Raw genomic sequence first — 18,684 nt, 5'->3', positions numbered from 1 at the left:
TGATTGATATGTGGGGTTTAACGTCCCCAAACCACCATATGATTATGAGAGACGCCGTAGTAGAAAGCTCTGGAAATTTAGACCACCTGGGGTTCTTTACCGTGCGCCCAAATTTGAGCACACGGCCCTACAACATTTCCGCCTCCATCGGAAATGCAACCACCGCACATTCACGCTAAATGATAACAAGCATTTACGTTTACTGCGTACGCTGTGCTACATTCTACTACCGTAAAAGGAAATTCTGCAGTGCAATGTTTAACGTTGATAGGAAGTTGTTCACTGCGTGAATGATAAAAAGAGTATGTGCCATGAGTTATCTCGAAAAATTGGTACTGTGCATCAATAAGCTATTGCTAACGTATTCTATTCCATGAACACCAGTTCACTAGCAACACTGCAAGCAACTAATTATGCTCCTTACACAATCACGCTCATGTTTTCCTTTATCTAAAACTCCAAATATTTGTTTTTGGTACACATATATCTTGATTAGGAAAAAGGCGGCTTCACGCGAGAGAAATATTTATGTTTAGCTCACGTGCTCCTTGAGTTTTTGCCGAGATCACTTCGCTGGGATCGCTTTTGCCCATCTTGTTGTAGGAGGCGACGTAGAACTGGTAGTTAGTTCCACACAGAAGGTCTTGGAAAGTGTGGGTCGTCTGGTGAGCGGAAACCTGATGCTCCTCCCAGGTTCCGTGCTCAGCCTTAACGTAGATGTAGTAACCTGAAAGTACGAAGTAACAGTTTTGGCAAAAACCATACAAGATAAATTTTAATTTCGTCCGTTCGTTCTTACTACAGATATGCCGAAAAAAGAGCTTTCGGTGTCTTCAACTTCTATTCGTAAAATCTCCAAGCAAAAAAAAAAAACTTTTTGCCTTAAGGTATGCCTTTCAAATGCCAGCTATATGCAGTGTCTTGAACAGTTTTTAGAAGAGGAAAAAAAGAAAAATAACCCTGGTGAATCAAAGACTGTGGTTGGTACAGGTGTTACATTCATGCATATTCAAAATATTAGTGAGATCTGAGATTCAGCAGATGTTTAAGCAAAGGTTCCTGCTCCCACACTCACAAAGACACACTCACGCACACACACTCTCACGCGGTCTGGCAAGCTATCTCGAAAGGATGGTATCTAGATCAATGTAATACGTAAGTACTTATGACACACCAATTATAGATGTGTCTTCGCCATCGTTTGGGCTCCACTGCAACTGAATCGACGTTGAACTCGTGCTGAAGACGCTTAACGTAGGCGGTGGTGGTGGATCTGCAAAACATCAATGGACACTCATCAATATCCATCTAGTCTCAATATGTGTAGCAATAGGTGTTTCCCTACTGGGAAAGTCCGTGACACCGGTACCGACAGAAAAAACTAATTGCGTCCCCACTGAATATTTCTTTGCGCAGAGTAGCTCCATGTAGGATTGGCTGACAACTTTATCTGTTCATTCACGTTGCTCTTGCTTTCGGTTGTCACACTGTTTCGTACGATGTGGTATGTTTGTCAGCATGCTATTCTGGTTTTTGTGGCAGTACAGATGCTATGTCCATGTATTGAAATGAGACATTTTGCGGCAGCCGTAGTCGCGCATGCTTTTCTTTTCTGCAATACTAATTCTTAGATCGTATAGTACACTCTGCGCTTCTACAACTATAATAATAATAATAATAATAATAATAATAATAATAATAATAATAATAATAATAATAATAATAATAATAATAATAATAATAATAATAATAATAATAATAATAATAATAATAATAATAATAATAATAATTTTAAAAATAATGCATTACTAAAGCAACACCTTCACAGCGGTAGCGTATCTGCCTTCGCATAACGTAAACACCGTAGTTAAATGTCATTTTACGAGATGTCTGTGGTGGTCGTTCTGAACTAAACAGTTGATTGACGTAGTTTGATTAGAGTGAGGGTATATACAGTGACAGAAGTATATGACTGATTTTCTTTTGACAGCTTCCTTATTCATACATCGCTATGTTTCACCTGTTTCAGTTTTATTTTTGCTATATCTTATACTGTTCTGTCTACAGCGTGGTCATCAAGCTTTCAGCGTGCATGAAAGCCCCTCTGTCGGATAGCGCACGTGAAGCTTTCACCCATCATAAAAAGAAAGCCCATTTTTTGAGCCTTATTTACCGTATGTATTATATCCCTGTGCAAAGGGTACGCGGGCAGAAACTGCATTTTACGGCGAATGCTGTTATGAGATCACCACTCGAGTCACGCGCGGCGCCGTAGTTGTCCGCAGCCGCCACCGCCACTGGTGTCCGTAACCACTTCGCACGAAACAAGGAAAAAAAAGCCTAGTACCAAGCACACAGTGGTGCTCGAACCCAGGTCCGCCGCATGCTATCCCCGTATTCTACCACTCAGCCACGCCGGTGCTTGTGACTTGTTCGGAAACTGCCTTAGGCAGGCTTGATGTCCGAAAAAGAATCACGTCAATATGAATAATAATGCGTTTTAGAACATCAAAAGCACAACCAGGCGTCACACAATGCGAATAGTGTAACAAGTAAGTCGTCAAGTGCTCCAACCCATTACAAAAGCTTGTTCTTAATCGCCTATTAACTGTGCCACCTACCCACTTCAGGCATAATTTCTCATCGTGGTCAGCCACTGCATGAATAATTGTCATAAAATTCTTCACGAGTGTTTAGTGGATACCACACTTCTCAGAAGAATGACGAAAGATAGCATAGCGAGTGCCGGCCTATACTACCCAGAAATGATTATTATCAATGCCGTAGTGGGTACACAGCAAGTGTGCTTGCAGAAGTTACCCAATGAGTATTCAGAAAAGGCTCTGAAAGGCCGCTCTTCTGGCTTTCGCTGTGACTGCGCTGCGCCTTCCGAATTGGCCTGGCATTTTTTTTTTCGAAGTTTAGGTTAGCTGTCCGGATGTCTTATTGGGCTGCTCAACGGTAGCCCGATGACCATGTTTAAACCCGCAGAAAGCTTCTCGCTTTTCGCTCAAGCTCGCATGAATGTCACTGATAAAGGGAACTAAAACATATTTACCTAAATAACTCTATCATAGTATCAAGTGAATGCAAGTTACCATTCTCGAAGGTTTCAAGATGAATTTCCTCGCACGGTGGACCCGTTCCTTTTTCGTTGAATGCTTGCACGAGCACGGCGTACTTCGTGGACCGCTGGAGAGAAGTAAGCACCACCTCTTCCCTGGTGCTTCCCGTTGTGTCGACTGTCTTGTAAGTATACGTGTCCGAAGTGCCGTGCTTCTTGTAACCGACGTAGTAGCCCTTCAGCAGGCCGTTCTGGTACTCCCTTTTAGGTGGCTGCAGTGCAATAGTTTCTTCCTATTTAAGGCTGATGGCTTCATTTTTATTGTTAATTGCTTCAAGCTTGCAAGTCAATTTCCAATGCTTTCGGTAGCTTCAAAACACATTCGCATATTTGTTTTTAGAAGGCCCGGAAAGAATATTTATTATACCTAGCGAGATTAAGCTCTCGGCAAAATACACAAACATATTCAGATTTACTATATCTTAAGAACAAACAGAAACAAAGAATACTAAAAGAAAAATGTGTTCTTCTGGCACTATATTACCGACACAAATTTACTTGTTAACAATGAACAAAAATTTATTCTATGTAAAATGTTTGCGATTAATGTTCCAGTGATTGCTGTGTAGGAGCTGATACAGTTTTAAGTCTCCCACCTCATGCAACTCCTCTACTATTAAACCTGAGAAAGTACGAAGCATGGGTAACGCACTGGTTTTATTGAAAACCGTGTGTCTGCCGTGGCGGTGACACCCACCCTCCCGCGGCGCGCTCGCATCAGTCGAGTGTTTGAAAAGTGTTTACTTTTCATGATTACTTCAGAATTGATATTTAATAAATATTTTTACATTTTACAGTATTTTTGACCTTGGATACTTATGCATTGGTTGTAAGTATTGTCAGCGTAATATTAAGCCTATGACTGTGTGACTGTGAAACATGCGATGGTTGGAGCGCGAGCTGTGCCTCTAAAGTACTCTATGTTAAATAAAAGTCACGTTCTATATCTTACCTGCCAGGATACCTTCAAGGATGTTGATGACGCTGCAGAAGCTTGTACATTCAGTGGTGGACCTTCGGGTGCTTAAATAATGAAACAATAAACAATTTTTGGACTCTCGTCTACGCAAGCACCGTTCGACACTTCTAAAAGAACTAATCCAGTAAGTGCTGTGAAAGCATTTCGTGCTAAATTGAGTGCTTTTTTTGTCACTGCGGATCTTGTAAATGTTTCCATAACCAAAGGTGAAGTGGAGTTTACTGCAAAACTAAATTGTTAAAAAAATGAACTATGTGCAGTTTCAACTATATAGGCTAGAAAATATCGTAAGAACCGAAAAAAAGTGAGCGTAGCCGAAATAGGATTTGCACAACGTGGACAACTTTTTTTATTATTATTTCAAAGCCTAAATATTTTGGCTACTTTGTACGACTCGTTTTTAGTGTTACAGAAAACTGTTATCGGCAACTACACCTTGTTTAATAAATGATTGTAACTGATAAAGTCTTGTAGAAACCTTGACGTCTCGTCACTAAGCAATTCTTCGAGGTGACTTTGCACATTCACATCGCAGTGTTATGACGTGACCGCCTGCTTCATGGTTGTGCACGACGCTTCTACTTTTGTTTTCCCAAAGTATATTCCAATCAAAACCATCAGTAACAAAGAACAAGTATAATGCAGAATCCAAGAAGTGATTACTAAAGCCATTCGCCGTTAAAGTATCTTTAATAAATTATTATTGAAATAAAATCACGTCGCCATGGCTGCTGAGTCTGCCGAGGGCTACATGTATTTCTATCCCTTCTTGTTTGAGATTCACTATTACCTGGCAGCGAGCAGGCAATAGTGAATACCGTCCCCTGTTAACTCACTAACAGGTAACGGTTTTGTGAGATCACTCTAACTGTACGGGTGCACTTGCAATTGAGTTGCTTGTGAAGTACGGCTTCGTATTAGTGCTATGCTGCCTTACATATTTTCGAAATTATCCTCACCTTCTTCATCGGTTGTGACTTGTATTTCTTGACTGAACTCTCCAGCACCCAAGGAGTTCTCTGCTTGAATCCTTACAAGGTACGTGGTGAGTGGACGCAGATCCCTGAGAGTAAGCGTGGTCACTCTTCCTTGAAGTTTACTTTCCATGATATCTCCACTCCATTTGGCTGAAAAAAAATGAATGTGTCGCTATTCGTAGCTTGGCGATGAGCGATGAGTGATTAGACCTTTGGAAGTTCATACTCGTTTATTGTGTGCCTAACCGATAATATCTCACATGCGATGTTCTTGCACATGAATTCTACTTTGTCATTGGTTAATTGGTGGAGCAAAAGGTTTTCGTCCTCAGGATACACCCTATCGAAAAATTGGGAGCCAATTTTATAAACTAAGGGTAAACTGTATGGTCCTGCACGTTGAACATATTTTGCGCATGCGTAATTTCTAAAAAGCTTCCAAGTTGTTCTAGAAATTTAGAAGTTTCAAAAGAACTTTTTTTAAAGAACTTCTGTAGGAAGTTCGGTGGTAATTTAGAAGTTTTTCAAGAACTTAATACGCATTTAAATGATGTTCGTCATAAGAGTGAGGGGTAATTCTGGAACACCATTAAGGAGCTGCCCGAACATTAAGTGATCAACTCGGTAAAGAGAAATGGTTTGACCGTGAAAAGCCTTTATAATAAAGGAGTCAAAGCAAAGCAAACAGCGTACTCCCTGAAGTCTTGCTCTGCACTCGATAAGCAGAGATGGGACTGTTCCCCGTGTAAGGCTGGTCCCAGGAAACTGTCATCGACCGGCTTGTGACTTCAGACGTTCCCACGTTGAACGGGGCCCCAGGAGCTTCTGCGAAATTCAGAGACGCATGTTCCTTGTTTTTTACTTTCGGTTGTCATTCGAATGCGGCCATTCCTGTCGATAATTGTCCATCCCTAAAGATATTGTTTAGTGATGGACGATTATCGACATAACAAAAAAAAAATTGCGATAGACGGGAAAGGTGAGAGCACATCATGAAACGAAGTAAAGGAACAAATGGAATGCTGCGTAAAAGGCCAGAAGCATACGTGTAGATTAACGTGAATATTCACCATTGGTTTTTAAAATAGAGACAGTGCTAATCACCAATCTTAAACTTCAACGTTGGTTACTATTGTCTTCTAGTAGTCTCTGCAATCTGTTTTCTTAGACAAACTCGGTATTTCAATAACGAAGCACAAGAGGTGAAAATTTCCGGAGTCCTCCAGTACTATGGCAATGCCACATAATCCTATCTCGGCTTTGGTGAACACCCACCTACATTTTCGAATATTCCTGCTGTGAACGTTGTTATCCTATCACAGTAAAAATTTTTACACCCAAAAGGGTGTAAAAGGGTGCTTTCACGTGAAAGCACCCTTTGCAACACCCTTTAACACCCATAAATGGTCGATTGAAAAAAAAGCACCCATTTGTTTGGGTGCTTGCCTCGATAGCACCCTAAAATAGGCTCTAAGGGTGCTTTTGTGCCTGAGAAGGGTGTAGGTGACGATTCATCAGATGGAATATGCAGCATAAGAAGAACACATAATTATAATATTTGGTATTTTACGTCTCAAAAACCTCGATATGGTTATGAGGGTCGTCGTAGTGGAAAGCTCTAGAAATTTTGACCATTTGGTGTTCTTTAATGGGCGCTGATATCGCGCAGTGCACAGGCTTCTACCTTTTCGCCTCCATCTGAATTCAACCGCCACGGCCGGCATCGAACCCGTGACCTTCGGATTGGCGGCCGAGCAGCGTAGCCACTGCACGAATATGTGGACCTTGCGTTAAATGACGGCCTAGACTTAGAATGTGTGAAGGTGCTCTCCGAAACAGCAGAATGTCAGCAGAAGCAAATCGCGTTTCATCTATAATGGCAATTAACTGCAATCCACGTTACGAAAGCTCACCTTAGCGTTGGTTATAAGCTACATGTTTGCTGTGGATTATACACAGGAACATAATGTTCGCCCGAGTATGGGTGTGTGTGCGTGAGCCTGCGCATGTGTTCGCGTGTAAGCGCGATTGTGTGTACACCCGTGCATGTGTGCGTGCGCGTGTATGTGCGAGTCCGTGCTTGTGTTAAGCTGCCTGTGCACATGTGTACGCCCATGCATGCGTGCGTTTACGGTCGCGTGTGTGTGTTGCCGTATGTGTGTATACGTGTATGTGTGTGCGCCTGTGAATAAGTATGCGTGTGCATCAGCCCGTGCGCCCTCAAATTTCGTGTGTGTGTGCGAGGGGGGGGGGCACTGCTTCTTAGTGTTTAAGGTCCCACACCTGTTCAGACTGGGAGTCTATATGGGAGGTGGCTTAAGAAATGGCGGTGGTCAAGGCACTGTACACTAACTATTCAATAGTACATGGAAAACAGCTGCACATTTTCGTACCTCATCGTTGCTTACGAACTTGCTGTGGTAACTGATTAGCTCCGTTGAGGCGCTTCTACGCTCGAAAACGTGGGTTATGACCAATTCACACGGAAAGCTATCACTGCACTTATGCACAACCATCGTTTGTATTAACAACCTTTAACAAGAACGTGCACTGCCTTTGCTACAGGTGCTTAGCTAGCTCATTGGGCAACCATATGCAATCATGTGCTGATCATGTGGTCAGAAAAAGTTTGTTATAACAACCTCGGCACGTTTCGTAGTGCATGACAAGCCTTCTAAACATCCGCTACTGTGGATTAATTTGTTCCAGCTTCGACTACGCATTCAGTGTTCGCGGCACCATACGCGGAATCGCCTGACACAGACAATGCAAAAAGAAATTTCTCTGGAAAAAGGTGTAGCGATGCTCTCCCGCTAATGCCACCGAGGACGAAATAATTATTGTTTCTGGCCATTCCGTGGTGCACTTTGTTTTGCGCAAGTTTTGCTTCACTATTTTTCGCCCACTGCAATCGCATTCCGTCAAAATACTCAAAGAACCCAAGGCTGGTAAATAACCTGCGTCGCTTTGCGACTGGCTGGAGGGAGAGTGGCCGTTTACAAGGAGTCATTCCGCGTTGAACGGCCGTCCGCCGTATGCGCCATAGCGTTTGCCTTTCGGCGCCGTCTTGGCGGGTTTGCCGCTCCTCCCCCCCCCCCCCGGCTCAACCCGGCCAGCGTTGCTCCCACAACGGCGGCGTAGATAAGCGAAGAGTTGCGTCACCGAACACCTGCGTCGACAGCTGCGGCGCCGCCACGCCGCCGCCAGTGCCTCCTCCTTCTCTCTCTCAGTGTTGCCCTCTCTGTCTCATCAGTCTTTCAAACGCGTTGCGTTGGTCGGGGGTCTTGGTCGCTGTGTGTGTTCTAGCGAACAGGCGCATATTCAATGGTGGTCACGCATGACACCGTGTTTGAAGTGACGCTCGGATTAAGGAATATTCATGGAGTGGCGGACACGGACAACGTGGGCCTGTTAACGGTGAGTGTACTGTTTTCGTAGGTAGTAATCATACAGCGCTAGCTGGGCGCCTGCAGCAGCTCTGCCGAAGTAGGCTGCCAGCCATTTACAACAGCATGCGTTCGCGGGCCTGTTGCAGATGCCCGATTAAACGTGGGACTTAACGAGTTCACACTGCTATGCGCGATGTTGTGTAAGTGCCTGCATCACTCATACAGTGAGTGACGTGATCACTTAACAAGGGCGGGATTAGTTGCTGATCGCACATTGTCTCTACACTGCACAAAGTGATTGATATTGTTTTAAGATGTGCTTTGGGCTACATCGTAATAACATTTCTATTAATACTCAAATGTGCAACGTGCTTCTGTAGGTGTAAGCGCAAAAAAAGAAAGAAAAAGCAAAAATTACGTACAGAGGCGCACTGTACGAAATGGCTTTTTTTTTTTTTTCTTAAAGACGGTATAGTTGGAGGTGCTGATATGCCGCAATGCTCCCAGCACGTGCGCCTCGGTCTTTTAAGCTATTTAGGACAAGTGCCACCAGCAACATGGAAAGATCAAGCAGACTTCCAAGGGCGCGTTGTTGTGGCCATCGCCGTGCGTTGTTTTCCCTCGTTTCTGTTTGCTGTTTTCGTGCTTCGCTTTCATCTGCGATAATGTTCGGCGTTATAACAGAATCGAGAGAGTATACGTGACTGTTGGAGCTATGTGCGGTTGCTCCAGCATAAGCCATGGCTGCTGCAACGTAGTCGACGTCCGCGCGCGTTGGTGTCGTTCGAGCGCTCTAACTTGCGTGATTGTGTTTAACTGAGTATTTAGGCAAGGGTTACGTTTGTAAATCTCGTTGTCAATAATCGCTAATAGCGTGCCCCTGATTGCCATCAGAGGATGGGCTTGGTTGTCGAAATATGCCAGACGCTTTTTCTGAAAGCAAGCTTTAAATTTTTTTTTAAAGAAGTACTTTCATACGTGCAAGGCAGTGCCTATCGCAGGCCCGCAACTCTTTAAAAACTGGACGAGCTATCACATCTTTTATCAAATTACAATGAATTAAGATGATTGAATTATAGATGACGAATTTCTGTGCTAGATTATGTGCACAAAACACATGTTCGCAGCCCTACGTCTAGAAAGCAGGCAAATAGGAAGCACAGCGTCAAATTTGGATTAGATTCCATTGTGAGAGTAGAAAGAACGAGAAAATTGTTCATTTTTGATGCCCTTATAGAGGCAGTCAGAATTGCACTGATTGGTGACTTGTAACAATTCCTCAGATTGTTAGAGGCGTGATTTAAGTAAGTAAATCTTTTAATTTTTTTTTGCAGACCTCTTCGCTAGTGCCACGCCCAAGATCATTTGTTCTCATGTAAAAGAGAAAGCAGAGATGTCTTCACTGTTTGTACATGAAGAGGTAAGTTTCTTGTGCGTTTTGATTAATGCTACATGCTCTAAACGTTGTACTTTAAGAATTGTTTTTCACACTGGCTCACTACCCTAGAAGGAATTTGATTCTTAAGTGAGTTCAGGCTTTCGTAAATGCCATTTTTGATCTGTAGTCTTACACTTCACCTCATTTCGGGAATTTGCTGTATGCTGGAAAACTCTTATCTTTATCATACGAAATTATTGGAATGTATGGGTTGTAAGCTTCGAGTTCAGTGTAATGTCACTTACACGCCATTTCAAAGGATACACACTACACGTTCTTCATATATGGTGCTGCCAGAACAGCACGAACAACCCTTTATGAGAAGTCATATTTGCTCTTATTACAGGATGAGAGGGTGCCGCTGACGTCCTGCGTAGTCTACCCTGGACCCAGCCTAGAGCAAGCCTACTTCCTGAACCTCCACATGGATAACCCAAAAATCTTCCGTGTCAGTAATGACGAAGAAGGAAGGAGCGACAGCACTGATGAGTTGATTTTTTTTTTATTTTCAACATTGTCTACGGCCGCAAGGCCTTTAACAACCACCGTGATTGAGCGGCTTTTTCTCGGCGTGAGTTCGGAGTTTATCAAAGAAGTTGTTCAGGCAGTACGACACTGAAAATTTTAGTGTCACAATGCCTGAACAACTTTTTCTAGTGTGGTCGTGGTAGATGAACAAATATTGTTATTTGTGTAAGTTATTTTGCTTAAATATAGCTGGACCATTCCATGCCAAACGTCCCAGCCACTTTGGCGACCATCTGAATTGTATTTGAAAAAAAAAATTGCTGACTTACTGCATTGAAAACAGTGAACTGCTAGAATACTTCAGCGAGAAAAAAGTTTTGTTCATGTGGCTGGCTTATAACTTCCTGGCATAATGCCGTCTGTGTGCTGTTTGTGGAAAATTTTGTTTTAAAACTACCGCTTATTTTTTCTAAAGCAAATTCGGTTTACCTGTTAAGTAAATGTGCTTCTGTAAGGTATTTGAAGCTCAATAATAATAGTGCAATTTTTTTGCCACATTCGCTTCCAAGAATAAAGCCAAAATGTGTTATGTTTGCATTTTTTATTGCAATATTGCACTTTGTATGAATATCTGAGCAGTGAATACTTACTCCACAGAAGGTATATTCTGAGGAAAAAATATCTTTATATCTCTCAAGCTGCTGAAATATACGAGAAAATATCACGAATTTCACAAAATCGTGATTTTTGTCCGTATTGAGATGCAATTTCCTCCATGTTGTGATACAATGAAAACTCATCATTATACCTAAACTGTAAGGAAATAAAATTCTTTTCTGTAATAAAAATCTTATCGCAAAAAGGACAGGAAAGAGTGCTGTCAACTGAATTTTATTGAAGGTGCTACGAGCGTTTTTATACTGAGCACAAGACCAGGGCTCATCTGCAACAGCACATGCGTGACCATGACAAAATAATTTTAACCGAGAAAAGAATACTCTTTTTCGGAAAAGATAAGTGAAGGTGTACTGACGCATTGATCCTTGGCCTTCCTGATAAAGAGTTCTAAAATCTCTCATTTTTCTGCTTGCTTTTTTTTTCAAAAACCGTGTTTTATGAAACCTAGGACTATACTTACATTCTTTACGGTGTCCGGCCATGAGACTACTATAGCCCTTCTTAACATTTGAAGCATGCTGTCTTGCTTGATCATTGAAGCATTGCCCAGTTTGTCCTATGTTTACTTTTCCACGTGTTAGCGGTATCTTATACACATTAGATTGGCATTCAGTAAACCTATTCTAGTGACGAATGGTGCAAGATTGACTATTCCTGTTGCTGTAAGTACATGCACTTTTGAAAGCTTGCAAGGGGTGGAAAACAACAATGTCATATCTGCTGGCTCTTTTCCTAAAATTGTGAGACACCTTATGTACGTAGTACCATGTGACATGCAAAGGTGATTGGTCATTCTCTTTTTCTTTTGGTCCTGTTTCCTTTAACTTTACTTTCTGCAGGAGGGTTTCGCAAACAAGTGTGATGATGCTGTTGGGGTATTGGCTGGTGCTATCAGCCCAGGAGTGCTAAGAATGTTCTGCCTTTTGATAGTGGGCATTCAAAATTAATAGAAAGAGGAATTGATACCACATGTATTCAGGCCACCCTTCAGAAGTCATGTTAGCAGAAGGGTGAGGTCAGACTTAAAAACCAGATTAAAAGACTAAAAGATGCTGGGTATCCCAACAGAATCATCACACCCGTTTGCAAAACCCTCCTGCAGAAAGTAAAGTTAAAGAAGACAGGACCAACAAAAAACAATGACCAAAACCTTTGCATGTTATACCACATGATATTAGCGTGTTGTTTTCCACCCCTTGCAAGCTTTCAAAAGTGTGTGTACTAAACAGCAACAGGAATAGTCAATCTTGCCCCATTCGTCACGAGAATAGGTTTACTTAATGCCAATTTAACGTTTGTAGAAATATTTTTTATCAGGTAAACCAATGATCAGTGCATCACTACACGCTCACTTATCCTTTCCGAGAGGGAGTATTCTTTTCACAGTTAAAATTATTTTGTAGTGCTCACACGTGTCGTCGCTCATGAACACGGTTCTTGTACTCCGTATAAAAGCACTCGTAGTACATTCATTAAATTCAGTTGACAGTCTGTGCTCTTTGCTGTCCTTTCTGTCTCTTCCTAAAGTTGTCGCGCTGTGACTAGCACACAACCACGATGAACCAACTCTCCCAAATTAAGCTCTTGTTACGTAACACGTAGACCGAGTTTCGTATGGAAAGAAGGAGCATTGCTTTTAAAATAAAATTTTTCACATACAACACCTAGACGGCATTCCAGAAAGTTCAGAAGGCAGCCACGTGACCAAATATTTTTTCTCTCCTAAATATTCCAGAAGTTCACTATTTTCAATGCAGCATGAGTTTTTCGAATACATTTGAGATGGTTGCCAATATGGCCGGGACATTTGGCATAAAGTGACCCAGCTGTGTCATTAGCCATAATTATGCATTACCTCTTTTGTTTTTTGTGTCTCCTGACTCAGTTTTGTGTTCGTTTTTAGCATATTGTGTTTCTGATCATTGTATTGGTTTCTTAAGTATTCGCTAAAGTTATATGTGCGAAATGTGCGAAAACCCGTATATGTTTGCATGTACATCATTTCTCATAACCAATTGTTATACATCCAGGAATACAAAGCTTAAACCACTTTGACTGTATACATTTGAAAACACTATCCATATATATTTTTGTGTGCATCACTTCTTGGGAACGATTGTGTACATGAAGGCGTATATAGTGAAATCATGGTGATTGTATATATTTGAAAGAATCATAAGTATATATTTGCCTGTATTTCATTCCTATTAACCGATTGTGTACACGAAGGAGTATTAAACTGGAAACCACTGGGATTGTAGATACTTGAAAGAATTATAGGGATATATTAGCGTGTATTTCATTTGTAGTCTCTACGTACTTGAAGCAGTATACTAAACTGAAACCAGTGTAATTGTATGCTGCAAAGAATTGTCAATAAAGTGAAACTGAAAAAATATAATATACATTTGAGGTGTTGCATGTGTAGTGTACGTATACATGAACGTATATCTGGTGAAAAAGTTGTGCGGCAGAAGAAAAGTTTATGTTTTATTTGCCTATTAAATAAACGCAATATGCAAGGGCAGCAAGGCTTCATTTTCTGTAACACGCATTATGCATTGTTGCGAAAGACGGCGACGCCAACACGGCACCGAAGGCGCCACTGCTTTCAACTCCGCCGGGAAGGTCACCAGCCGTTTGGTAGCGTATGTTTCTCAGCTCGCGACTGCTTCTGCGCAGAGCTGATAAGACGAGCGGACGAGACGACGGTGAGTGAAACAAGGTTTATGTACAGCATATATACAGAGGCGTTACAATTTCGGCACTGGGGCCGACAGAGACTCGAAGAGCCGAGCTCTCCTCTCTAATACATAGGTCAACTTTTCGCCTAAGACCGCCGACTCACACACATGTCGGCTCTCCGACATGGGGACTCCTCTCTCGTAGGACCGCCGATCGCGATGCGCCGCAGGGCTTCTTTTATTTACACCGGGTCCAACCAAAATGTCCAATCAGAAGCGCCGCTGGTCGTCAGGGCAGATTCCTCCAATGGGGTCGCCGCGCCATGCGTCAGACCACCAGACACGAGGACGCCGGCTCGCTGTCACGTGCGCAGCTGACTCAATGCACGTGGGCCAGAGAGGCGTCGCGCGTGTTCACGCCGTCGAGTTGATCGCGCCAGGTGGACTGCGGGCTGGCCTTGACCCAGATTGCCTTTTTCAGAGGCACGGACGTTTGACGAGGACTCGCTGGCATAACAGCACCCCCGCCGCCAGACAATGCACCGGAAAGACGAGCTGCTTCCACGGGGCTCGGATGTCAGGTGCGCTCGTTCGCCAGGTCCCTCCAGGTTCGCCTCCAGGGCCATGGGGAGACTACAGCTCCAGACTGTTCCGGGAACACATCCCATTTTTGATGACGGATCCCAGCTCCACTGGCTTGTCGCCACAACTTGCTGGCCAACTTCGCTCGTCTCTTCTGACTATCTTCGGTTTCAGCACTTGTCGATGGTTCTGCAACTTGCTAAGAACGGTTCGACAACAGACAACACACGACACAAGCAAGTGCCCTCGGTCACCCGACAGAACACCAGACAGAGTATAGTATAACATATACCTATCTACGTGTCTATCGGAATTTTGTTCCCTCTACATCAAGAGGCACATGTGGGACACAAGACTCCTAAAGTAAGAACTTGAATTTTTCACAATTACAACAACGCAACGAATTAGAATACCACATAAAGTTGGCCCCTTGAGATCACTCTGAACGAGAGCGCTCAGCCCAGGTCGTGATGAGGTCAAAATTTTGCCCCGAATCGCCAGCGAGAAACCGAAAGGTTGAGAAGTTACTAGCTGGAACGCACTGCTCAATGCACCTGCATTAGCGTTTACCTTTTCTTTTTTTCGTTAGCGAACGTCAAAGTTGCGCTGTGGAGCAACATGCTCCACTTCAATAACCGGCCACTTTTAAGCGACGATACCTATGCGGCACCAAGAGCGGCTCACACTTTCGACGTTGCACAGGGGAACAACGATACGGCTTGCTACGGATTGACTCCTCACCGCTTAGCTCGATATCGTGTTCGATCACCCTCATGTTTCCGGGGCAGTCCGAAAACACGTCTTCAAACTCGGAACCAATCTTTCTCAGGTCCTCTTTCTCAGGTCCTCCTTCACTTAAGCTAGGCACTAGGTTTATCTGCTCCCGGATTACTTTCGATCCTCCTTCGATTACCTCACTAGAACTCAAACTTTCTGCTTCCTCTTCCTCTGAAGCATTCAACAACAGATTTACGACCGCTTGATGTTGAACGTATGGTTTCATCAAGTTGTAAATTTTGTCCGGCCGCCTTCCTAATTTCACTTCATAATTTGAATCGCAAGGCTTCGATAATACTGTGGCGGGCCCTTCCCAATCCACCTCAAGCTTGTTCTTTTTGAACGGCTGCAGCAGCATTACCTGACTCCCTACTTCAAAAGCACGCTTCTTCACCGATTCCCCGTAGTGCTCCTTCGACAGCACTTTTGCCGCGTTTTTCTGGCTTTCCACTAGCGCTTCAATTTGGCTTTCCACTAGCGCTTCAATTTGGCTTTCCACTAGCGCTTCAATTTGGCTTTCCACTAGCGCTTCAATTTGGCTTTCCACTAGCGCTTCAATCGAGAGATCCTCACGCTGCTCTCGAATGAGCGTCTCTCGATCAACTCTCGGCAGCTCGCTCCAACTTTCCGCTACAGGCGAGAGCGTTGCAACCCTCTCGCTCTGACTCAATGGCGCCATGTCGTCTCCCCTTTCTACGGAAACTGCGCCGATCGGTTCGACGACGGGCCGCTCGCGTGACTGCTCACATGACTCATGCGGAAACTTTCCTTTCTGGGGTTCCGTCGACCCGCCGACAAGGTCACTTGAGAGTTCACCGCATTGAACCAGATCAAGCTGCCGCGATAGCTTCCGCGCTTGCGATCGCGTGAGAGCCATGCACGCTAAGTTGGGGAAGAACGATTTGCCCTGCTCTTTGAGAAGCTGCTCCGAGTTGTTGGAGAAAAGATAAGGAAAACGATCGTTCAGCGCGGCACAGCCGCTTCGGTGCGAAGCTTACCGAACGGGCCTTCAATGACAACGGTTGCGATTGGTAAGCGAACACTCTGCTCCTCGGCGACCTGCCTGATCCACGCGCATTCTCCTGTGAAGTCATCCGGAGACACCAATGAAGGATGGACAACGTCCATGGTTGCCGCTGAGTCTCTAAGTGTTCGGCACGTTTTCTCATTGACCCTAATTTCTTGGAGATACGGCTCCAACAACCGAATGTTTTTTTCTGATTCTCGGATCGTTGCGAAGGCAAACTTTTCCTGACAGTTTCTCGCGATGTGCCCTTCCTTTTTACAGTTGTAGCAGATTAGCGGCTTCCGTTTGTTTTCCGATTCAAATGCCTGTGTGGTAGAAGTGCGTTGTTTAGAAACCTCACTCGATTTTTCCGCTTCTGTTTTCCCTTCCTCTATAGTGTCCTTCGTAAGAGACGGGTCCTTTTTGAAATTACGGTGCGGAGCGGGTTTCCGTTGATCAGGTTTCTTTGAAAAGCCCTCTTTTCTTTCATCCTTTTCAACGCGCACTGCCCTGCTATGCAACTTTCGGCGAGTATAATACTCCTCAGCTAATTCAGCTGCCTTGTTTAACCGTACTTCCCCAAGTCTGTCCTGCAGCCAAAGTTTAACATCCTCCTCGATGCAGCGGTAGAATTGCTCCAATGCAACGCATTCCACCACTTTATCGCGGTCGTCATACACACCTTCGCCCTTGAGCCATTCAATCAAATCGGCTTTAAGACGAAACGCGAAGTCAACGTGTGACTCATTCCCCTTTTTAGCATACCAGAACCTTTGCCTGAAAGCCTCGGGTGACAACTTATAACGTCTCAAGAGCACTTCCTTAACCTCGTCATAGCTCTCAAACGCTTCCCTCGACAAGCAAGTTATCGCGTCGGACACTTCGCCGGGAAGAAGAGCTAGCAGGTTCCGCGCCCAAAGAGGCCGCTCCAAAGCGTTTCGCTCACAGACGTGTTCAAACTTGACGAGATACTTCGCCATGTCCTCGCCTACTACGAACGGTGGCAGTTGGTCACGAATTCTAAAACCGCTGACCTGAACTGTTGGAGAAGCTACGCTAGGCGCCTGCGAACACTGTAGGATTGCCAATTCTAGTCGTTTCAACTCGAGACGCTCCTGTCTCTCGGCCTCCTCGCGACGTTCGCGCCTTTCAGCTTCTTCACGTTCGCGAGCTTCGCGCCTTTCAGCTTCTTCGCGAGCTTCGCGCCTTTCAGCTTCTTCACGTTCGCGAGCTTCGCGCCTTTCAGCTTCTTCGCGAGCTTCTACTTCTCGCCTTTCAGCCTCCTCACGGCGTGCTTTAATATCTACCCAGGCCTCATCGACTTCCTCAGCCGACACTCCCTCATCCTTCATGATCTCAAGGATCGCTTGCTTTCGTTTCGCACGGCCCAAAGTAATGCCGAGTTCCTCACAAATTTCGATGAGTTCCTTCACTTTAAGGTTCTCCATCGTTCACACTAGCCTTTTGCTGTTTGCCCCTGTTAACAATTTACTTGCCGTACCCACTATAAGTCAACTAGCAAGACGCGCAAGCAATTTTCACTCCCGTGTTTACCCCCTCCGCATTAACTCTGGTTTCAAAGCACTTCGACTTTGCTTGAAACGATCAAAGCTCACTCTAATGCTTCACACAGCCCTTCTCTAAACTACTACAACCTGAGCTAGAGTAGTCTGGTGAACTGAGGGGAAAACATCAGGCACTCACCGCATCAATGTCGCTGACGCCGGCCGATCCCGCAGCTGCCAACCACTGTTGCGCACGACGGACCGATCCCACCGAAGCCACCACTGTTGCGAAAGACGGCGACGCCAACACGGCCCCGAAGGCGCCACTGCTTTCAACTCCGCCGGGAAGGTCACCAGCCGTTTGGTAGCGTATGTTTCTCAGCTCGCGACTGCTTCTGCGCAGAGCTGATAAGACGAGCGGACGAGACGACGGTGAGTTAAACAAGGTTTATGTACAGCATATATACAGAGGCGTTACAATTTCGGCACTGGGGCCGACAGAGACTCGAAGAGCCGAGCTCTCCTCTCTAATACATAGGTCAACTTTTCGCCTAAGACCGCCGACTCACACACATGTCGGCTCTCCGACATGGGGACTCCTCTCTCGTAGGACCGCCGATCGCGACGCGCCGCAGGGCTTCTTTTATTTACACCGGGTCCAACCAAAATGTCCAATCAGAAGCGCCGCTGGTCGTCAGGGCAGATTCCTCCAATGGGGTCGCCGCGCCATGCGTCAGACCACCAGACACGAGGACGCCGGCTCGCTGTCACGTGCGCAGCTGACTCAATGCACGTGGGCCAGAGAGGCGTCGCGCGTGTTCACGCCGTCGAGTTGATCGCGCCAGGCGGACTGCGGGCTGGCCTTGACCCAGATTGCCTTTTTCAGAGGCACGGACGTTTGACGAGGACTCGCTGGCATAACAGCATATACACTGAAGTATATATAGATCCAGCACAAGTTCATACACGATTGTACGCGTTTATATTTTTGCCCACACGCAATGAATGGAGCTCGACAGGTGGTGCACCATCGATAATCAGGACCACTTTCTTCAAGTAGTGTTTAATCAGTGCATG

At 44.6% G+C, this 18,684-nt stretch overlaps 1 protein-coding gene and 1 long non-coding RNA gene across 2 annotated transcripts in view; one reads left to right on the top strand and one right to left on the bottom strand.

The window, feature by feature from the left end:
* LOC119169629 (cell adhesion molecule Dscam1-like) overlaps positions 1-18,684 on the bottom strand; it is a 138,265-nt gene that overhangs the window by 14,294 nt on the left and 105,287 nt on the right. Inside the window, exons 16-21 of the mRNA XM_075887178.1 lie at positions 5,774-5,905; positions 5,063-5,230; positions 4,077-4,147; positions 3,099-3,336; positions 1,175-1,273; positions 542-727 (exon numbers count right to left, since the gene is read on the bottom strand). Coding sequence (XP_075743293.1) covers positions 542-727; positions 1,175-1,273; positions 3,099-3,336; positions 4,077-4,147; positions 5,063-5,230; positions 5,774-5,905 — 894 coding nt within the window. The remainder of the gene's footprint in view (positions 1-541; positions 728-1,174; positions 1,274-3,098; positions 3,337-4,076; positions 4,148-5,062; positions 5,231-5,773; positions 5,906-18,684) is intronic.
* LOC142796469 (uncharacterized) lies at positions 8,233-10,360 on the top strand. The gene is made up of 3 exons (XR_012893857.1): positions 8,233-8,497; positions 9,804-9,889; positions 10,254-10,360. It is a non-coding gene; the product is annotated as an uncharacterized LOC142796469 (long non-coding RNA).

Source organism: Rhipicephalus microplus, chromosome 2 (assembly GCF_043290135.1).
Source record: "Rhipicephalus microplus isolate Deutch F79 chromosome 2, USDA_Rmic, whole genome shotgun sequence".
In the NCBI taxonomy this organism is placed as follows: Eukaryota; Metazoa; Arthropoda; class Arachnida; order Ixodida; family Ixodidae; genus Rhipicephalus; species Rhipicephalus microplus.
This window is presented reverse-complemented; position numbering and strand designations above follow the sequence as displayed.